The sequence below is a fragment of the Lampetra fluviatilis genome, chromosome 4 (assembly GCF_964198595.1).
Source record: "Lampetra fluviatilis chromosome 4, kcLamFluv1.1, whole genome shotgun sequence".
Classification (NCBI taxonomy): domain Eukaryota; kingdom Metazoa; phylum Chordata; class Hyperoartia; order Petromyzontiformes; family Petromyzontidae; genus Lampetra; species Lampetra fluviatilis.
This window is the reverse complement of record NC_136278.1, coordinates 31327174-31349860: the sequence shown is the minus strand read 5'-3', so window position 1 is coordinate 31349860 and position 22687 is coordinate 31327174. Positions and strand designations below refer to the sequence as shown.

General features: G+C 53.2%; 3 protein-coding genes across 6 annotated transcripts in view; 1 reads left to right on the top strand and 2 right to left on the bottom strand.

The window, feature by feature from the left end:
- LOC144931356 (focal adhesion kinase 1-like) overlaps nt 1-11800 on the top strand; it is a 36032-nt gene extending 24232 nt beyond the window's left edge. Inside the window, exons 21-28 of the mRNA XM_078855160.1 lie at nt 90-173; nt 359-445; nt 3807-3890; nt 4960-5005; nt 7032-7129; nt 8122-8274; nt 9842-9922; nt 11227-11800. Coding sequence (XP_078711286.1) covers nt 90-173; nt 359-445; nt 3807-3890; nt 4960-5005; nt 7032-7129; nt 8122-8274; nt 9842-9922; nt 11227-11448 — 855 coding nt within the window. The 3' untranslated portion in view covers nt 11449-11800. The remainder of the gene's footprint in view (nt 1-89; nt 174-358; nt 446-3806; nt 3891-4959; nt 5006-7031; nt 7130-8121; nt 8275-9841; nt 9923-11226) is intronic.
- Nucleotides 11801-12148: 348 nt separating this feature from the next.
- On the bottom strand, nt 12149-16655 carry RPLP1 (ribosomal protein lateral stalk subunit P1). The gene is made up of 4 exons (XM_078856014.1): nt 16438-16655; nt 14977-15051; nt 13021-13126; nt 12149-12275 (listed from the first exon to the last, which is right to left on the bottom strand). Exons 1-4 carry the CDS (start codon nt 16507-16509, stop codon nt 12190-12192), a joined length of 339 nt encoding a protein of 112 aa, XP_078712140.1. The 5' UTR covers nt 16510-16655; the 3' UTR covers nt 12149-12189.
- A 3212-nt stretch (nt 16656-19867) lies between these two features.
- LOC144931756 (kinesin-like protein KIF13A) overlaps nt 19868-22687 on the bottom strand; it is a 42477-nt gene continuing 39657 nt past the window's right edge. For all 4 annotated transcript variants that reach the window (XM_078856010.1, XM_078856013.1, XM_078856011.1 and 1 more), the window contains one exon: nt 19868-22122. In XM_078856010.1, coding sequence (XP_078712136.1) covers nt 21046-22122 — 1077 coding nt within the window. In that variant the 3' untranslated portion in view covers nt 19868-21045. The remainder of the gene's footprint in view (nt 22123-22687) is intronic.

The following is a 22687-nucleotide window of genomic DNA, read 5'->3' as shown; positions in this document are numbered from 1 at the left end:
GTTGCTGATGAAGATGTTGTTGACGACGATGATGATGTTGCTGATGAAGATGTTATTGACGATGATGATGATGTTGATGGTGCCCCCAGCCCGCCCGCTTGCAGGGCTCACTCTCCCCGGGTGTGGACGATTACGCCGTGCCGCTGCTCAATCTGCTGGGGGAGCCGACCCAGGTTCGGCCCCCCATCCCTCCTCCACTCCCCCTCATCTCACCACCCACAACCTCCACCTGCCCGGATGGATTTTTTTTATTTGCAGTGGGCTCCGCGTGTCCCAGTGTTCATTCTCATGTCCCCATGTCCCAGTGTCCCTGTGACCGCGTGTCCCCATGTCCCCCCCCCGTGTTTTGTCTCTGCAGCTTGGGCTGAACGCGTCGTTGCTGCAGGACGAGCTGCTGCTGCTGCAGAAGTCGGCCATGGCGCGGGATGGACTGTGGCTCCACGGGGTGAGGCGACGCCACTCGGAACTCACCACCCACTCACCACTCACTCGCCACCCACTCGCCACTCACTCGCCACCCACTCGCCACCTACTCACCACCCACTCGCCACTCACTCCAACCCACTCGCCACCCACTAGCCACCCACTTGCCACTCACTCACCACCCACTCACCACCCACTCACCACCCACTCACCACCCACTCGCGACTCACTCACCACCCACTCACCACCCACTCACCACCCACTCGCGACTCACTCACCACTCACTCGCCACCCACTCGCCACTCACTCGCCACCCACTCACCACCTACTCACCACCCACTCGCCACTCACTCCAACCCACTCGCCACCCACTCGCCACCCACTTGCCACTCACTCACCATCCACTCACCACCCACTCACCAGCAGTGTATGTTTGATATATTTCAGAATAAGGATATTTAGATTGGAGGAGGAATCCGATGAGCTATGAAGCTCTTTTTCACAGATGTCCAGTCGGGGCAGGTCAGCAAGTGACAATACAAACACCGATAGGAGTGCAAAGTAGAGAAATGGAAAGCAAGTCACTAAATATAAATTAGGTATATAATTACATATTCCATAAGTAAATACATTCTTGCCGATTGTTCAACATTAAATGCAAACTTTGGGCAAAGGCATGAAAACAGCTCCAGTCCGCACCAAGACAACAGCAGCACACAGTCGTAGTCGTAGTCCCTCAATAAAAAAACATTCAAATTAACATGAACTACTGTATCGATTATAATGAAGGTTTTTGGGTTAGGTCGCGTTATTATAAATGTGTCGCAAACCCCACCGCCCCGAAACACGGCCAATCAGTAAATAATGTGTCACGGTAACAAAACGCCAATGAGTTACTTCTTCAGCCCACCGGTGTGTATCGATAGAGCACGGAGGGAAAAAAAATGTGAAGTGAAACTAGTCACGAAATAATTGGCCAACTAAGCATCTTATATATTTGCAGTTAGCGATGACCGTGAGCGGACGCAAATAAGCGAGCTCAAGGGCGACCAACTCGCGTTGCTCCCAGGGGTGGAAGTATTACGTCTGACAGCGTAACGTCGAAGCGCGTCACCCTCCCTCCCCCCCCCAAAAAAAAAGTTCGGGGGCCCGGGGCAGTCGTCCCGATTCGCCGTCACCCCAGGGGACAGATCTGGCGACAGTAAAATCAAACGCTGAGCAAACTCTCTTCGAGCACGCGGCGTCATGATTCACTCGTCCTTCACGGGCGGTTGGTTTATTTCTAGATTTGAAGCTTTCGTGACTGCAAGGATTCATATTCTTAGGTTTTTTCGGTAAAGTCACGTAGGTAAAACATCAAAATTAATAAAAAATAAAATAAAACAAAAATCACGACGTTTCGGAGGCAACACAAGTCTCCGTCATCCGTCATCAGGTGGGACCGTCACAGCAGGATTAGCTGCATCAAGTTGGTTTATTGTCCACGGTGGTCGGGCTGTTCCATCGATAGACCGGCGCCCGTCATAGGAATGTGGAATTGACCCAGGGCCGTGAATGCGGACGAGCTCCATCACAACGCGACACGCTCGCTGCCGGCGTGAGCAGGAAGCCGCCCACTCACCCGCCCGCCTTGTGAGCCCCCAGTGGGAAAACCACAGCCCCCCCCCCTCTCTCCTGTGAGCCCTTCCTGGGGTACAAGCCGCTCCCTTTACACCGATCCAGCTCGGACGACAAACACACGCAGCACTCTCTCACCGACTCGCACTCATAGCCACGCCGTGCTGAGTCTCACTCTCATAGCGACACCCCGACTCCGTCACTCTCACAGAGTCACACAGACTCACACCTACACCACCCTCTCACAGACTCACACCTACCCCACCCACTCACTCACTCTCACAGACTCACACCTACACCACCCTCTCACTCACTCTCACAAACTCACACCTACACTACTCTCTCACAGACTCACACATACACCACCCACTCACTCACTCACACAGACTCACACCTACACCACCCACTCACTCACTCTCACAGACTCACACCTACACTACTCTCTCACAGACTCACACATACACCACCCACTCACTCACTCACACAGACTCACACCTACACCACCCACTCACTCACTCTCACAGACTCACACCTACACTACTCTCTCACAGACTCACACATACACCACCCACTCACTCACTCACACAGGCTCACACCTACACCACCCACTCACTCACTCACACAGACTCACACCTACACCACCCACTCACTCACTCTCACAAACTCACACCTACACTACTCTCTCACAGACTCACACATACACCACCCACTCACTCACTCACACAGACTCACACCTACACTACTCTCTCACAGACTCACACATACACCACCCACTCACTCACTCACACAGGCTCACACCTACACCACCCACTCACTCACTCACACAGACTCACACCTACACCACCCACTCACGCATCCTCGCAAAGACTTGTCACAGGCACACCACACACCATGCTGCGCTCGTGCTGAGGCACCAATTGACCAACTGACACATTCACTCTCTCACACTCACTAACACACACGCACACACATTCACTCTCTCACACTCACTAACACACACGCACGCACATTCACTCTCTCACACTCACTAACACACACGCACACACATTCACTCTCTCACACTCACTAACACACACGCACACACATTCACTCTCTCACACTCACTAACACACACGCACACACATTCACTCTCTCACACTCACTAACACACACGCACACACATTCACTCTCTCACGCTCACACTCACTAACACACACGCACATTTTCATTCGCTCACACAATTACTCAGACTCGCACTCACACTCTGCGTCTCTATGCTAAAGCGGCTGAGACTCCGGTTTGGCAAAGCGGTACCGGCTCCACCTACATCCGCCGTGTTCATCCACCGTGTTCATCCTTATACACCGTCTTCATCCACACCCACCGTGTTCATCCACAGTGGTCATCCACATCCACCGTGTTCATCCACAACCACCGTGATCATCCTTCACCATCCACGACCTCCACTGTGTTCTTCCAGATCATCGCATTATCGAGAATTCTCTCTCCCGCGCTTTGCCCACGTGAACACTGTGCACGTGGAGTCCGGCATGCTGCCCCAACCCTACCCCTGATCACAACCCTATACCCCTGATCCCAACCCTATACCCCTGATCCTATCCCTACTCCTGATCCCAACCCTATACCCCTGATCCTATCCCTACCCCTGATCCTAAACCCTACCCCTGATCCTAAACCCTACCTCTAACGCTAACCCTACTCCTAACCCTGTCTCTATCCCGACCCCTACCCCCACTCATGTCCCTACCGCCCGTCTCTCTCACCAGGACAGGACGGGCAAGGCTGCGCGGCAGCTCGAGGAGCAGGACACCCCAGGACCTCAGCAGGAGGCGCCTCACGTCGTGCGGACGGTGAGTGAATTGGGTGAGGGAGTGAGTGAGAGGGAGTGAGTGAGTGAGTGAGAGGGCGAGCGGGTGAGTGAAGGGGTGAGGGAGTAAGGGCGGGGAGGGGTCAATGAGCGGCTGAGTGATGGGGTGAGAGAGTGGGTGAGTGATGGGGTGAGAGAGTGGGTGAGTGATGGGGTGAGAGAGTGGGTGAGTGATGGGGTGAGAGAGTGGGTGAGTGATGGGGAGAGAGAGTGGGTGAGTGATGGGGTGAGAGAGTGGGTGAGTGATGGGGAGAGAGTGGGTGAGTGATGGGGTGAGAGAGTGGGTGAGTGATGGGGAGAGAGAGTGGGTGAGTGATGGGGTGAGAGAGTGGGTGAGTGATGGGGTGAGAGAGTGGGTGAGTGATGGGGTGGATGATTGACATTTGTGAAAAAGAGCTTTATAGCTCATCGGATTGCTCCAGGATAAATATTCTGATTCCGACTCCGACTGAGGGGTGAGTGAGGGGTTTGGGAGAGGATGACATTTGAGGGGTGAGTGGGCGGGGGGGATGAGTTGACACAGGGACATCGAGAGACATCAACAGTTGTGAGTGCAGTGGAAGATAATGATGGTGAGGAGGAGGAGGGGTGATTGCGATGGTGATGGAGGAGTGGAGGGATGAGTGGTCAGCGTATCCGATGCAGGAGGAAGTGCCCCTCCCTGCCTGCCTCTCCCCGCGGGGTCTCACGGACGCGCCTGCCCTTCCCTTCTGCCCACAAACATTCATACACTCACACACACACGTACACACATGTACACAAACATTCATACACTCACACACACGTACACACACATTCATACACTCGCACAAACACACACATATATACAAACATTAATACACTCACACACACATATACACAAACATTAATACACTCACACAAACACATACACACATGTACACAAACATTCATACACTCACACAAACACATACACACATGTACACAAACATTCATACACTCACACACACGCGTACACACATGTACACAAACATTCATACACTCACACAAACACATAAACACAAACATTCATACAATCACATACACACACACAGAACCCCGTGGAGCCGACGAGGCGAGATGCACTCCCCACCACGTGCGGTGAGGATCTCTGTCACACGCGCGGGTGACTCACGCACGAGTTCACCCACCCGCTCACCCGTCTGCTCACCCACTCACCCGTCGATTCTCTTATTAAACCGCGCGCTCGCTCGCTCACCCACACACTCACCCATTCATTATCTCATCCATCCACTCACTCGCTCGCTCACTCATTCACTCACTTACCCATCCTCTCATATACCCTCTTACTCGCTTGCTTACCTCATTCGTTTACCCACTCATTTCATTCACTCGGTCGCGCACCCACTTTTCCCTCCTCTCGCCGACTAACTCATCCATCCAATCTCTCACTTATTCAGTCGTTTATCCACCTCACTCACCCAACTATTCACCCACTTGCTCACACAACCACTCACTCGCTCACCCACTCGTCCCTCCTCTCACCAACTAACTCATCCATCCAATCTCTCACTCATTCAGTCGTTTATCCACCTCACTCACCCACTTGCTCACACAACCACTCACTCGCTCACCCACTCTTCTACTCACCCGCCTGCTCGCTCGTCCGCTCACCCGCCCGCCCGCTCACCCACCCGCCCGCTCACCCACCCGCCCGCTCACCCACCCGCCCGCTCACCCACCCACTCAGCAGTGGGGCGTGTTAATAATGGTGTTCGTTGGCGGATGGATGTGGTCTCGAATATGATTGAGCTCGCGAGTGCTTACTCACCTGCCGCCCGCAAACTCACCTTGATGCTCACCGGCCTCTCCTTTCCTTCACCTGCTGCCCTGTAAGATCACCCTTCGTCCGTAAGCTCACCCCGCTGTAAGGTAACTTTTCTGTCCGTAATAATTGGGTTCTGAAAATCGCTTTCTTGCAAAACCGGTAAAACCCGGATACCGATTCGCCGCACGTGCCGATGCGTATCCCGACGTCGCTTTAACTTTGACAGCTGAGAAGTTAACGGAGCCGCTGCCACAGCGGCGTCGTGGTCAGTACCCCGGACTTGCAATCTTAGCGGTCGCCGGTTCGATTCCCTCTCTCGGCGCGGTAGTTTTTTTTAAACTCCAATTCTTTGTTTTAACAATTTAACCCCTCCCCCACCCCCCAACCTATTGTCTGTCCACCCACCACGAATGGGTTCACCGTGGTGGGGTAAATCGTGGGTAACCCTACCCTCCCTACCCCCCACCTCTTCCCAGACTTCTAGTCTCGCGTGGAAAAGTCGTCCAAATACGCTCTCGAGCTCCCCCCCCCCCCCCATCCGTCATCAGCAGCAGTGGCGAGAGCGCGCAGTTGCGGGGCTGCGCCCTTTTATCCCTTACAGCTGAGACGCGAGACGGAATGAACCACGCGGTGACTTGGGCCGCCCGTGCCCACGTTTGTATTTCCGTGCGAGCCAAACTGTGCCTTGATTTCTACAATTCAAGGCCGTAGCCATGGAGTCAACAATCGGGGGGACAAATCTTCCAGGAGGTGTGGAGTTCCCCCCCCCAGAAAAAAAATCTAAATTTGAAAACGAATTTCCTGCCTAAAATATTTTTAAAAATCACGACCACATAGGATGGACTTTTTTTTTTACAATAATGTCTAATAGTGTATTGTATTACATTGCTCTGTTTTTTTACCTTTTCTTGTTTCATTGTATGTAATGGCAGAAATTAGGGATTAATAAAGTACAACCATAACCACAATCATATAAACAGAAATCTATTTTATAGCAATATATTTGGGGGGACATTTTGAGCATATTTTAATATTGGGGGGGATGTGTGTCCCCCCCCCCAAACTTCTATTATAATTACGGCCTTGCTACAATTCCACTCGAATCGGTTTACCCGCTCCTGTCTGCTCACACCCCCCCCCCCCCTGTAATCTCACCCCTTTTCCCTGTCAGCACACCCCTTGTATGCTCACCCCTCGGCCTGTAACATCATCCTATGGATGCTCACCCATCTGCGTGTAAGCCCTCACCCCCTCTGCCTGTAAAAGCTCACCCTCTCTGAGCTCTCCGTTCCGGGTGTCAGCTCACCCCCCACCCCCCCCTTGCTGTTGACCCGACAGGAGAAGTGTTCGCTCCTCGGAAGCCCCCGAGGCCTGGGGCACCATCGGTGCCCGAGGGGGACCTGGGCAGAGGAGAGACGCAGCTCACGGGAGCCAAGGTGACTCGCCGGGGTTGTTGTGATTGCGGTGTGCGGCGTGCTGTGTTGTGACGCGTACGGACGGCGCGCTGTGTGCGGCTTGGTGTGCGGTGTTGCAGGTACAGAGTGTGCGGCGACGGCGTTAGAGTGCATTGTATTGTGCCATCTGTGGTGCAGGCGGGTGAGGGTGCAGCGTGGTGAGTGCGTTTTGCAGGCTCGGTGAGTTCGAAGCGTGGTGAGCGAGCGACGTGGTGAGTGAGTGCGGGGCGTGGTGAGTGAGCGGCGTGGTGAGTGAGCGGCGTGGTGAGCGAGCGGCGTGGTGAGCGAGCGGCGTGGTGAGCGAGCGGCGTGGTGAGCGAGCGGCGTGGTGAGTGAGTGCGCGGCGTGGTGAGCGAGCGGCGTGGTGAGCGAGCGGCGTGGTGAGCGAGCGGCGTGGTGAGCGAGCGGCGTGGTGAGCGAGCGGCGTGGTGAGCGAGCGGCGTGGTGAGCGAGCGGCGTGGTGAGCGAGCGGCGTGGTGAGCGAGCGGCGTGGTGAGCGCGCGGCGTGGTGAGCGAGCGGCGTGGTGAGCGAGCGGCGTGGTGAGCGAGCGGCGTGGTGAGCGAGCGGCGTGGTGAGCGAGCGGCGTGGTGAGCGAGCGGCGTGGTGAGCGAGCGGCGTGGTGAGCGAGCGGCGTGGTGAGCGAGCGGCGTGGTGAGCGAGCGGCGTGGTGAGCGAGCGGCGTGGTGAGCGAGCGGCGTGGTGAGCGAGCGGCGTGGTGAGCGCGCGGCGTGGTGAGTGAGCGGCGTGGTGAGCGAGCGGCGTGGTGAGCGAGCGGCGTGGTGAGTTCAGGTGCAGGCTTGGTGAGTGAGCAGCGTGGTGAGTGAGCGGCGTGGTGAGTTCAGGTGCAGGCTTGGTGAGTGAGCGGCGTGGTGAGTTCAGGTGCAGGCTTGGTGAGTGAGCGGCGTGGTGAGTCAGCGGCGTGGTGAGTTCAGGTGCAGGCTTGGTGAGTGATCGCGCTGCGTGCTGTGTGCAGGTGGGCGAGCCGGTGGTGCTGGGCCGCACGGCGCCACGTGAGCGCGCCGGCGACGCGGTGTTCGCGTGCGTCACGCGGGTGGTGCAGGCCGTGCTGCAGCTCAACTCGCGCTCCGCGGACGCCACCTCCGACGACCTCGTCGCGCTCGTCAAGGTGATGCTCATCCCCCACCCCCCCCCCCCCCAGAGGGTCCCGGCTCAGATACATTTATCACACTTTTTTGGTAGCTGCTAGCAGTGCCGGACTAAGCTAGTGCGGGGCCTGTAGCATATGTTATAAAGGAGCCCTAAATATATATTTTTTAAACACATAAATATTTAAAGACTAATTTTTTACCTGCATAGTAAAGCCATTGTATTTTTTCATTTGCTATACAGCCAGATAATACGACAAATCGCTAACCTTAAACACACAGTCGTTCATAAAAGTTGAAGGCGGTATAGTACTATAGTAACAGAGCAAGTGCAGAATCGCTGAACCGGAATCGATAGCTTGAAAGCATTTAGCGCGGGGCCCTTGAAAGTGCGAGGCCCATAGCTTGTGTAGCTACTACATATATAGTAGCTACTTGTGCTACGAGGATAATCCGGCACTGGCTGCTAAACTGAAAGTAGGAGTCGGCACGTGGCTGTAAGCTGCATCCCTCGCGATGGGGATCCTGGATGTGGCGTGCCAGGCGCACCTCCGATTAGCACGGTTGGCTCAGTACGGTGCGAAAGAAGTTCAACATGAAATATTTTCCGGCCTTTCCGGTAGACTGGAGTAGGTAGCACGTGGGCCGCAGAAAATGGACGTGGCGTTCTGGATTCAGACAGATTTTATTTGCCTCCGAAGCGTGACAGACCTGGCCGAAATTAAACCCTGCTCCTACATTGAGTTGTTTGGCCAGTTGCCTCTCAGACAAGTGCTGCTACTGATGAAATCACACGCGCCGATCATCTCTAAAACTAGGCTATAAATGTATATTTTTATGTTATCAGGTAAGGGGCCGTCCATAAATAACGTCACGCGATTTTGGAGGATGTTTGACCCTCCCCCCCATCGTCACAAAGTCAGACCCTCCCTCAAATATGACGTCACAAAGCTCTGCCCCCTCCCCCCCAAAAAAACATGCTTCAAATAGCTTTAAACTATCGTCATTGTAGTGCGTATTTAATGTGGCGCTACACTCTGATGTTGTAAGAGAAAACATTTATTAAAAAGTATATTTAATTAAGTAGAACGTGTTGTCTATATTTATTTAAAGTTGCGCATTTTGATGTGACGTCACATTTCTCAACCCCCCCCCCCTCGTCACACATCGTCACAAATGTCTGACCCCCCCCCCCCTAGGTGCGTGATGTCATTTATGGACGGCCCCTAAGGCCCACTGAGCTCTATAGCTCATTTTCAGAAGCGAGCTGGCTACAATGATAGCTCAACGAAGTGGCTTTTCGCGTGGAAATGTATAGCAGCCAAATGCTCTAAACGCGTGATGTTGATTTCAAACGTGGAGGTAAAGACCGGAGGAAAATCCATACGACCATGGGGAGACCGTGCAAACTCCAAATGTAAAGACGTCAGGGATCGAACCCACCCACAACTTCGGTGCATCCCAGTCGAGGTAGTGAACTTTGCTTTACCGTGGCGCCCCACCTCTTTCTGGGGTGAGCAATGTGTGGAATGCCGATTGATGTTGGTGGTGCTTGTGGTGCTTGTGGTGGTGGTGTCCGCCCTGCAGACTGTGGGGGAGGCTCTGCGCGCGCTCCTCTCCGCCGTCGAAGACGAGCTGCCCTCGCTGCCCCTCGACTCACATCGCCAGGTGGGGGTCGGACCTCCGCGGCGCCACATCCACCACCCACGAATTATACTCGGAGCACGAGTAGCTACATATGCTACGGGCCCCCGCGCTAAATGCTTTCAAGCTATCAATCCTGGTTCGGTGATTCTGCACTTGCTCGACTACTATAGTACAATACCGCCTTCAACTTTAAAGAACGACTGGATGTTTAAGGGTAGCGATTTGTCGTATTATCTGGCTGTATAGCAAATTAAATAAGTATAACCAGTAAAAACTAAGTTTTTCACTATAAATCCTTTATATGCGTGGCGGCTAGAGTCCTCTCGTCCTCTGGCTTGAGATGGCTGTCACCTATGGGTCAGATGATTGCATTGCACCATTAAGCAATTGGTAATTCAATATAATATTTTTGTCCTAAAAAGTGTAACATTTTGGAAAAAAAATATCACGAACATTAATTGTTACGCACGAGTCTGTGTGGAAAATGTCAGCTCGATTGGATCACGGGAAGTGGGTTAAAAAACGAGCGAAAGATTTGCACGGTCCTAAGCAAGCAAGCGAACTTAATATAAAGGATTTAAAAATATATTCGCCTGTGGAGGACGCGGGGATCGATCCCGCGACCTTTGGCATGGGAAGCGAGGACGCTACCAACTGCGCTACTCCGCCACGACCTGTGGAGGGGTTACGCTCTGGGCTCTTACACTGTGACGTTCAGCCAAAGCCATGAATGAGTTCTATTTGAATATATGTAAAATACATTTTTTTGCCTAAAAAGTGTAAAATTTTGGGAATTTTTTTTCACGAACATTGTCTCGCACGAGTCTGTGTGGAAAATGTCAGCTCGATTGGATCACGGGAAGTGGGTTAAAAACGACCGAAAGATTTGCACGGTCGTAAGCAAGCAAGCAAGCGAACTTAATATAAAGGATTTAAAAATACAATTACTTTACTGTGCAAGTTAAACATTTTTGTTTTAATCTTTTTGTTTTAAATTTAGAGCCCCTTTAGAACATGCTACAGGCCCCCGCACTAGCTTAATCCGGCACTGAGCAATGCCACGGCACTCCCCTATGGTAACGCTTTCCACTCATGTCCAACGACAGTGATGAATAATTCAGAACCGGTCCTGGGCCTCCCCTCGGTCGCATCGGCCTCGAGTACCTAGTACGATGCGTCATGAGGAAAACAAAGGTGGCTGGGCGTGGTGTTGGCCACCCACCCCTTCGCGCGCCGCATCCGCCTTCCATAGGCACTCGCTAAACCACCACTTGCCCCCGGTCTGTAACCACCTTCCGTCTTTGCCCCACTGTCGCCTCTCACAGGTGGAGATGGGGGAGCGGCTACTGAACGCAGACCTGGGCCGCCTCATCGGCGGCCTGCGCACGGCCCAGCAGTACGCAGACACCACGGTGGCGCAGGGGCTACGTAAGCCCCTGCTGAACCATGCCCACGTGCTGGCCATCGACGCCAAGGCCCTGCTCGATACCGTGGACCAGGCGCGAGGGACCGTGCCCCCGACCCCAACGAGCCAGGCGCCCCCCTGAGCCGTGCCAACGCCTGGGCCAAGGTGGAGCGGGCGCAGTGCCCAACCCAAGTAGCACTTTGTCGAGCTGGTGGAACGGCCTTAAAAAGGAAAATGTCTCATCAGCCTCATGGCTAAACTACTGCCAGCAGCAGCAGCCTCTGCCGCACCGTTAGAGGGCAGCGAAACACCACCCCAAGACCCCTCTTGCCTGGTCCCCGATTAACCCCTTCCACAATCTCACGGGTGAGCCTGAAAACAATTCCCCGACTCCCTCCCCCCGGCCCCAGCCAAAAGGAGTCTTATTGGTGGCGTCAGAGGCATCTGCACGAGTCTCGTTGTGTACACTGTTCTTATTAAAATCTCGTAATCTATGATGATCGTGTTTCTACCAAGTGTCTTCAGCACCACACAGCACATGCGCTATCAACACGTTCAATAGACCACATGCATTCTAACACAGCACCAGCCTAACACCACAGAGGCGATATCAGTGTAACCCACCACTGGCACACAATCTAACGCTGCACCACACATCCTATAAGTATCATAAAGTTCATCACAGCACCACACATTCGAACACCCCACATTCCTGAACACATTCAAAGAGCTTCATAGCTCATAGGATTCCTCCAGGCTAAATATTCTGACCGATGGATCAAATCCACCAGAGTCTATACATTACAACACTCAAAATATAACAGGGCACCACGCAGTACAGCTTTGTTATCGCAACGATTTTATTGCCAACCGAGTCAGAGGCCTAGTCAAACAGTCCGAAACCCATGTCGTCGTCTTCTTCTTCGTCCGACTCATCCTTCTTTTTCTCCTCCTCTTTCTTTTCTGCAGCTGTTTGTGGACACACGTGCACACACACACAAACATGAATGAACACGTGCACACTTGTATATATAAATCATAGGAGTGGGACGATTAGTACGTTAATGGACTAATATAATAGACTACTTTTAAAAGTTAATACGAGGTCCTGCCTCATTATGCGACTTCTATTTGTGTATTCATATTAATCGAATAATTGATGGGGAGAGCCCAGCCCGAAACACAACTTGGCGTGCATGACTAAGGCTGGCAAGGCATACTCAAGCTGCCAGCATCGCGCATAGCTGTGTCTGCTCATGTCTGATATGCTCTACACCAGCTATTTATTTACGGCCGAGTTAACTCAAGGTGGGAGACTGCCATGGTGTCCAGTGGTTAGAGCACTGGACATTATATTCTAGAGATAATTGGGAACACCACAGTGGGCACATGACGTGTGGTGGTGGGGGGTGTACTCCCACCTATTCCGAGCGTGTCTGACGAGCGTGAAAAGAGGCCAAAATACTCTCCAGAGCTCCCTCGAATGGAAGTCTTTCCACAAGAAGTGGTGGCATTAACAATTGGTTATGTAAAATTTACAAATGTCAAGGAGGCCTTGGGAGGAATCATGTGCCACAGATGTTATCCCTAGATTAACTAGTTTTCTGGCACTGTGATGCAGTCAGGGATTAATATCAGCTAGGTCTGGGGCTAGTGAGTCTTGGTTGCAGTGTGCCAACCAATGCACCACCACTCTCCACGCACGCGTGGTTACCTGGTGCCGGGCCGCTGGCGGGAGCTCCTCCCGCGGACGCTGCTGGCGCTGCGCCTCCGGCCCCCACGTTGCAGATGAGGCTGCCCAGGTCAATGGAGCCCAGTGCCTGTACAAGCGCACGTCATCAACACCATGACTAGCATGCACCACCACCAACACACCACACACGCAACATCAATACTTACAAACATCATCAGGCGTCACTAAACCGCACGCCATGAATATTAGACACCTTATGTGCAGTACCGCCCAGCTCTGGACCCAAAAGGCTGATAAAACTAAACTATTTTTTAAACTAAACTATTTTTATGTCATCAAGTAAGGCCCACTGAGCTATTAGCTATTTTTCCAAAGCGACCTGGCCACAAACGATAGCTCGATGAAGTGGCTTACGTGGAAACTTATTGCAGCCAAATACTCTAAACGTATGTTTATAAATGTGGAGCGTAAAAACGAAAGACCCTGACAAAAATACATGCAGCTACGAGAACACGCAAACTCCAAATATATAGGCGTCAGAGTCGAGATGGAACCCACAACCTCCTCCATACCAGGTGAGGAAGTCAACATCTCGGCAAGGTGCCCGTGAGTGGTTCAGTTGTGTGTGGGTGGTTGATTGTACATGCAGGAGCGGAGTGCAGTTATGAGTGGTTATGATTTTAGTTGTTATTTTCAGTTTTATAGCGTTCTTGATAATCGCTTGAGAAATAGGGGTCAACAATCCTTAGGTTACAAACCCTTTCTGACCAGCGTGGTCAAGCCTACCACATAGTTGACTGATGCAATCGTTGAACATGTGCTGTTCTACTGGTAACCCTTCTCTGGTTTTCTAACACCAACCACAACACTGAAAGTGGCCATGTAAAATCTCTGTCCATCCGTCAATAACAAGGGTGGGTGGTGGCACTATAACTGTCGTACAAATGGAAATACGAACCAAACCCAATGCCCGTATATTTGGAGTTTGCATGTCTTTCCCAAGTAGTCGAGAGGATTTATCTCTGGGTCCTCTGGTTTTCCCTCCACTTTTAGAATCAACATGCATTTAGAGTATTTGGCTGTTATAAATATCGAAATGCTAAGCCACTTACTTGAGCTATCATTAGTGCCCAGGTCGCTTATGAAAAAGGGCTATATAGCTCAGTGGGCTTTACCTGGTAAAATTAAAAATATTTTTAGTTTAAAATCGGTTAAATTGATCAAAGAGATGCCCAAGATTTGCAGAGAATTTAAGAGGGGCCCCTCCTAGGCATCCTGGCCACTCTCGCCACGGCGTGCGGCGCTCTCATCCTGGGCAGAGGCGCCATCCGAGCCCTGTGGTCTTAACGGTGCAAACACGGTGACCGTTATCATTCGCCAAAAACTGCCGAGGGCAAATGCATTATTGGAAAGTGTCATATATAGATGGTCCATGTTTATGTATATATTTAGATTTAATTGTGCAGTATCGTTTTCAAGAAATAAATGATTTAAAATTATTACAAAATTCATGTATGCAACGGTTTAACATTGTTGTTGTGCAATACATATTTAAAATTACATCAATTAAATAGACTGTTGTAGAAGGTAAAACTCCACAAAAGTATTGGAAAGTGGATTACATTTAAGTGAGTGGAGTTAATTGCACATTATGTTGAGTAACCGGATATACCCCAGCACCACATGGGCTTCGAGAGGTTTTAGTGTAAATCTTACACTCGCACAAATTCCCATTTGTAGGCAATGCCAATCAATTCCATTAAAGTGAAACGCATTCAAACACTATTTATGTCAATGGAAACCTGTAAATTCAAACCTGTTAATTCGTTTGCTTCGTGGTGTTTTAACTGCACAACCCCTACACTACTGATCCCATGTGTAGCTCACCCCCCTCCCTGCACTACTCACACCTCGCTCACCATTGCACTACTCACACATCGCTCACCCTCAGCACCACTCACACCCTGCATCACTCACCTTGGCGAAGAGTCCGGGCCAGAATGGCTCCACTGTGACTCCAGCTGCCTTGATCAGCGCGTTGATCTTGTCTTCCTACAGAGAGGTGAGAACACACGAGGGCGTTCACATTCACGATCTCAAACAGCACACAAGCGGTGTTCACGCGTGCTCTGCAGTATCGTTCACACGTGGTGTTCACGCCTAATTTGCCGTATTGCGTACACGTGATGTTCACCCCCCACGCCATCGCGTTATCTCGCAAACACAATCGTAGTCATGGGTCAAGGCGACAGCAGTACACGGCTGTCCAGACACCAGAGTGGCTACTGTGGAGTCCAAGAAGAAACTCCATATTCTACAACCAAGGAGGTGGGGAAACATTTTCCTTACTAGGGGCCGAAGAGCAACACTTTCAAACAACTTTGGAGGGGGGACCGCACAACTTCCACCCTGCCTTAGCAATGTGACATAAGTGACATGAGTTCGCCACAATTACATACCGGTGTTTTGCCAGACCCAACATAGGCCATTCTAGATCCCAACCAGTGCGCCCAAGATTCCCGCAGCTTCTATGTGGTAAGAGGCTTTAATGTGAACACGGGCATAAGTTAAAGTCACGAATACAACGGCATGGGCCCCGGGGACATGCGTTCTACACTTTTGTTCTACGGAGTTAAGATCGGAGGCACAGAGTTTTTAAAAACAGTGCCACTCGAGGCGTTTTGAGACGACCCGGCTTCCACGGAGAACCACGTGGGTTTCGGCTGCATCAACAGGAGGCCCGATTCGAGTTAAAACCATTGGCTTGCACAAGACTCGTTGTGGCCAGCACTCCGCCTTTGTCTCCCCCGGTGTTAACCGCGTGCACTTTCGCCGGGTACCCAATTGAGGCTGGGTTGACCTAGCGAAGGCCCAGGACCGGCTTAAGACTCCACGTGTTACTCACGTGCCCCATGGCAGAGTTAGAAGGCACGCAACCGGCTCCGTGTGCGCGGTGGACGAGACAAGCCAACAACCACCATCACCACAACCACCCACATCACCATCACATCGCCCAACACCAGATACATTAACACCTACACGTCTACACACGCCAGTACCACCACACAGGCGGTATAGTACTACCACAGTCAGCGCCAACCTTCCCCTCTCGACACCACCACCTCCAACCCTATGACCACCATCGCGACTAAAATCCGATTCCTCACCACCTCGCCCATCACCCAAACGCCACATCACCTACTACAGCGACCCCGCCAACACCATCACGAGTTCCAACTGCGATCACCGCCTCCACTATTACCACGAAACTTCTCCCATCACTACCCCCATATAAATACTTCACCCACAACCAAACACACTCCCAAATCACTTGTATTTATTTTACCCTCATCACAATCAAATCCATACCCGATCAGCCCCCCTTCCCCTCCTTAAGCGCCATGTTTGCCGCCTTAGGCCTCAACCTCGGCCGCTCACCGTGATGGCGACTTCGTCATCGTGGAGGATGAGAGCGCTGTAAATACACGCGAGTTCGGATACGGAGGCCATGGCGCTGCGCGGGATGCGTTGCCGGGGCTCGGATGGCACACGGTCGAGGAGGATTGGACTCGGATTGTGCGGCGACGGCGGCGGCGGAGCGCTGCTCGCGTCTTGTCGGGTCGCGCTCGCGGTGGGAGAGGAAGTGACGTCGCCGGTCGCGAGACTAGTAGGCGCGAGGGGGGTGGGGGAGCGGCGGCGACGCTCATTGGTCGAGGTCGCGTCGTGTGGGCGGGGCAAAGACGTACACGCGCGCGCGTGAGAAAGAGGCCGCCATCTTACCTGAGGGGTTGTGGATGGGGAGCGGTGGCGTTACATTTTTAAAATTTTGTTTTATTATTTTATATTTTATTTTCTATCTACGTGACTTTACCGAAAGATCCAAAGAATATGGAGATCCTGTCGAAGCCGCACTTTCGTGGAAGATGCTCCCTTATGCTTGTCAAATATCTAGCATACTGCAAGCAATTAATTTACACGAATTCACGCCTACAAATTCAACCTACACTTAATAATTGGATGACAAACCACATGATTGTAGTTTTTTTCGGTAAAGTCACGTAGGAAATTTTTTTAAATATAAAATGTAAACAACTAAATTAAAACACATTCCTGCTGAGGGAGCTGGTAGGAACGTTGGGTTGCTCGATCAATGGCCAGGGTCAACGGCGGCGTGGTGTATTCCGCAAATATGCCCGACTGAGAGGGCGGGCACAAGCCGGCGTGAGTAGGTTAAACGTTGAGTTTTATAAGGGCACCACGGGGTGACCAGCCCCTCCCCACCCAGCCCCCACCCAGCCCCACCCATCCCCCACCCAGCCCCACCCTCCCTCAAACATGACGTCACAAAACTCTGCCCCCCCCAAAAAAAAAATATAAAACATGCTTCAAATCCCTTTAAACTATTGTCATTGTTGTGCGTATTTAATGTGGCGCTGCACTCTGATGTTGTAGGAGAAAACATTTATTAAAAAGCCTATTTAATTAAGTAGAACGTGTTTATATTCATTTAAAGTTGCGCATTTTGCTGTGACGTCACATTTCTCAAACCTCCCCCCCCTCGTCACACATCGTCACAAAGGTCTGACCCCCCCACCCCTTAGGTGCGTGACGTCATTTATGACAGCCCCTTTGTCTCTCGCTGAATTGCCTGGGCTGTGGGGCTGGCTGCTCAGATGCGTCCATTGCGACCAGTCATCGGCACGGGGGAATCCTGCAACGATGCGAATGGAAATGTTTCTCGCAAGAACGGATGGGAAGAGGAGCGACGTTTTAATTGGGCTTGGCAATGGAGCCCTCGGAAATCGGAGAAGCAACAGAACCCACGGGGAAACGGGGAAGGAAATGACGACGATGCTGCTGGCCTTTAACAGAAATAACGATGGCAGAGTTTGGAAGGCGTTACACAATCCGCGGTGTGCGTGTTTCCTACCTTGTTGGGCGTCGGCAACGGATATCCACGAGTTTCTGAAGAAGACAAAAAGCCACCATAGGCTGGCTGACAGAGCGTGAAAAAAGTAAGAGGAGGTTTTAGCCTTTCTGGCAATAAAACAGGAGGTTTTAAATTTTGATTTAAAGAATATGAAAACAGGAGGTGTTAAGATGTTCAAACACCAAATAGAAACATTTTGCAAGGAATCATGTCTGCATTAAGCACACGTACTTGTGGTGAACATGCAAACACACATGCTCTGATTATAAATGCATTCTCTTAAGAGTTTTTCGGAAAAGTCACGTAGGTAAAAATAAAGTGTTGCCAATGCGCCAGTCTGCCACCCGAGATCAGTGTGTGTGTGTAGAGGGCCCATTGAAGTGAAATGTCACCGGTTTTCTAAAATGAACAGGTCCCTGCGGGGTGGGCTGGTAGGAACGAAAAAATGAATGGCTATAATAAAATGAAATGGCGGGGGTACGATACGAAGGGAGAGTTTGAGGCCTAGTTCTAGGCTTTAGGCCTAGCTGTAGGCTTTAGGTCGCTGTGAGTTAATTTTTAATTTAAATGTTTTAATTAATAATAAAAAACTATCTCAGGGAATTAAGGGAATGTTACACTTGTTTAGCCAGGAAAGCCTCACTGAGTCTAAAGGTTTTTGTAGGGTCCTGCCAAGTGTTTGCAGTAGGGGGCGATCTTGCTACACCTAATCGGACATCGGACGGACGGACGATATAATCTGTTGTAGGCTGGTTCACTTCGTTCCTACCAGTATAAGGGGCCCTCTCTCTTAAAAAGACAGAGACTTGAGACTCGGTGAAGCTTTCCTGGGTAAACAAGAAGAATAAGACGGGAGGCGAAATAATGTGACTGCAGCTGCGTAGCTATGGAGTGCATGCGCTGAGAGCGGTGGCGCAGCGGTTAGCACTCTGCGCTCCGAACCCGACAGCCAGAGTTCGCTTCCCGCTCACGGCCAACACCAGTGATGATTATCTGAACCGGTCCTGGGTTCTCCCCTAGGTCGACTCAGCCTCAAATGAGTACCTGGTGCGGTGTGTAGTAAACATTGCCACTGGGGAGATAAATGCGGTCGGGCGTGGTGCTGGCCACCCACCCCTTCGTGTGCAGTGCCGGCCTTCATAGGTGCTCACTTACAGCACTTGCCCCAACAGTCTGTTAAGGCTATACAGGGGATCTTTGTCTTTGACGTGATGTGACTGAGGTGTGATCCGAGCTTCCAAGATCACATTGCGGGTGATTTGGTCATCAGAGGCTTACGTAGCGTTACCATCCAGTGTGTAATGCACGTGGATTGAAAACGATGGATGGATGGTTACGCACGAGCATACATTCGTGGCGAGTGATACGTGCGCGTAGAGTGCGACGAAGACCAAAGCCACGATCCGAGACCGTCACAGCTCAAGCTGATGTCCTGGTGGGGAGGAGGGGGAGGGGCTGATGTCGGTAAGCCTCCCCCCCACCCCCCATCCCAGGGGTGAACGTCTGGGGCTGTTTCTTTGTAACAGGAACAAGATTCTGAATGCTATCCCACACACGGCTGTCCTCGGAGACGTTCAGTTCCCAATAATTTTACTTTCCGAGCCACACAAGATGACATCACGCGTCCCGGGGAAGTGAGCCTCAAGGCGGTGGCCGAGGATCTATTTTAGCGCTGCATTTTTTAATTGCCAAATTTTGGACAAGCCATTTTTTCAATATGGCCAGATCAGGCAGGTCCTTGATCGCAAGGCCATTTTATATTAAAATTGTATCTATATAGGATAAACTTTAGATGGATTATCACACGGCTCCCCTCTGCTACAGATAAGATTGACACACAGACAGGCAAACAGCCAGACGTACAGAGCGAATGCTTTCACACTTTCACCCTCAGTTTGAAAGTGTTGAATAAAAAAAACGACGCCACAACAACAGCAGTGATGGTAATGCTCCGTAATTATTCTCCAGAAAATGCATTTCAACCGTGACAGCGGCGCCTAAACCCGGCCTTCTCCGAAGGTGTACAAACGAAGGGCAAGGCACGCTCGGCTCAGTGCATCTTTTCCACTCGATATATTGGCTTTCTTTTTTGTTTTAAATACTTTATACTTTACATTAACGTCGGGGAAATCACCACCGGGCGATCATTCACCCCACCAGGCACGAGTGTCGGTTTGTTCCCCAAGGATCCGGAGATTTCGCAACAGCAGTCCCTGGTTTTGCTTACTCTACACACCAGGGGTGGGGGGACACTTTCCTTACCGGGGGCCGCCACAGTAACGGAGCGTGCCCCTCGGCCACTGCTGTCTCCGCAAGAGGGCCGCCTGACCTTGCGGTGACGAGAAGCGACCACGCGCGCCCCGATTATAAACACGGTGTTGGCAGGTCTAAAATCACTCCTCTCTGTGGTGCCGATTAGTGCAGCTAAGATGTTTGGTGCAGCGATGCGACAGCCATCGGTTTGAGGGCCGATGGAAGCAATGAAGGCGCGGGCCAGACAAAGCCCGAGGGCTTGTGGGTTCCTCGCCTCTGATCGACAGCTTCTGGCAGCTTCTCTCCCAACATCCGCTCGTCACCACCCTCTACAGCTCCATGGGGGGCCACGCTACGGGCTCCAGGCAGTGACCACTGTCTACAGCAACCCAGCTACCACCCTCTGTGGTCCCTGAACTACCAGTAGCTACTCTCTACAGACCCAGCTGGCCACGGTATGGCGCCCCCAGGCAGGGTGTCTTTAGAGAGCCCCGGTAGGCAAACCCTACGTGGTGGCTTTGTGAGCGTCACTCCGCGGCTCAAGGCACATGGACGCAGGGCAGTGCGAGCTGGGGCCTCGCGGGCAGTGCGACGAGACCTCCGTTATTAAAAAGCTTCAGTTTTGTTAGTGTAGTAAAACGCAGAGTAAAACACATATAGTAAAACGCGTGGTAAACGGTGTAGTAAAACGCATTTCCCACCCCCCCGCCCCTCCCGCCTGTGCTGGCATTGCGGTGTAACACTCAACCGTTGTGGTTCCTTCAACCCAGGGGGAACCCCTTTTGATGATTTGGTAATACTCCTCCACACGCTCGCGCCGCAAAATCGGCGGGCGACCGGCACGGCCGAGGCGTCGCGAGAGCTCAGGTGACCCGCGACCGCCGGATATCGGCGCCGCCGCCGGCGCCGTCCCCCGCTCGTCCCGCGGACCTAGCCCCGCCGCCGCCGCCGGGGAGCGGGGCGGCCGCCCCTCGGGCCCGCGTGCCGGGGGGTCGTGCCGCACCGCGCCGGCTCCTGGGGTTGGCCGCAGCCGCCGCCGGTGCGGGCGGCGCCCTCTTGTGGACTCGGGGAGCCGGGGGAGGCGAGGGGAGCCTCGCCACGGGGGAGGGCGGCGGCGGCGGCGTTGCCGCCGCACATTCCTCGTCCCCCGGCTCTTTCCCCTCGGTCCCCTGCCCCAGGGGGGGACCCTCCCCCTCCCCTCGCGGCTCAGTTCTCTCGGCGACGTCGCCGTGGTCGCTACAGTCCTCGACGTCGCTCTCGGCGTCCGTGTCGTCGCAATCTCCCACGCTGTTTTCGCCGTCCTTACTGCCGCGTCGGGCGCCGTCGTCGCGCCGCTGTCGCCGCCGGTGGTGGTGGTCGCACCCCTCCTGCTGCTGCTCCCCAGTTGCCCTGCAGGGCACATGTCGGTCACGCGCGTCGCATGCGCAGCTCCCCTCCGTGCCCGCCTCGGGCACCGCGGGCAGGCCATCCTCCCTGCTGGAGCGAGAACAACGCCCTCCTCCTCCTCCTTCGTCATCGTCGTCGTCGTCGCCACGTTTGTCCCGAGAGGCCTCGGTCGCCTCTCTTCTGGGGTCGGCGACCTCCGACCCCGCGAGCTCCGGCGCCCCCGCGGCACCGTCGCACAGCGTGGCGCTGGACGTGCTGTGGGAGAAGTAGCCGCTGGAGGAGAGGCTGCTGGCGGTGGGGCTGCGCGACACGGCCGCCGGCACCGCCGCGGGGCCTCCCAGCGCTGCCACGTCGAAGTCGGCCGTGCCCGAGCCGCCGCCGGCCGAGAAGCCGACGAACTCCGAGAATTCCCCTGCTCCTCCTCCTGCTGGGGGCGGAGTACTTGGTGGCGGTGCGGGTGACGCCACGGGGCCCGGGGCTCCCGACGTGGCGATGGTCGCAGCGGGACCCAGCTCGTTCTCCTCCTCCTCCTCGGACTCGGACGAGTCCCGAAGCTGCTCAGACCAACCGCAAATAAGGACAACGCCACCGGTGCCGAAGCACACGCGGACGTAAAGACCCCCCCCCCCGCGCGAATCACACGCGTGTCAACACCCCAAGTCATGGGCATCGGAGCACCGGTGCGAGCTCAAAGCAGGCGAGAGCGCGCGAGATCGGACGGCAAACGGATCCGGCACAAAGCGTCCCTGGCTCGGTGAGAGCCGAGAGCCGGACCACAGCGGAGCCACGCCCAGGGCAGATCTGTCAATCACAGGCGCAGGAAGCCAAGGCGGACCGCGTCAAATCCCGTGACCGGCATGGCGAGTTTGAGATGCGGTTAACGGGCGGCAGTCACCGTGCGAGACACGGACAAGGGGGGATTGTGAATCCTGAGATCCCCAGTCAGGCACCAGATTGGACCGATAACCCAGCGAGCGGTGAGGCAGAGGGGTAGGACAGAAAATCAGGTCGGCATGCGGGGAGACAGGCAACCAAGCAACAAGCAAGAATGTGGGAGACAGAACAACCAGATAGACAGGCAGGTGGGTGGGTTCATGCAGGCAAAGCACGCACGCACGC

Bases quoted from the DNA above. Each gene is read 5' to 3' on its own strand.
- RPLP1 (XM_078856014.1), bottom strand. From the start codon at position 16,509: ATGGCCTCCGTATCCGAACTCGCGTGTATTTACAGCGCTCTCATCCTC. The intron at 13,127-14,976 runs GTGAGTGATGCA...GCGCTTGTACAG, and splicing joins GGCCCGGACTCTTCGCCAAG to GCACTGGGCTCCATTGACCT. The intron at 12,276-13,020 runs GTAACCACGCGT...GTCCACAAACAG, and splicing joins CGCCAGCGGCCCGGCACCAG to CTGCAGAAAAGAAAGAGGAG.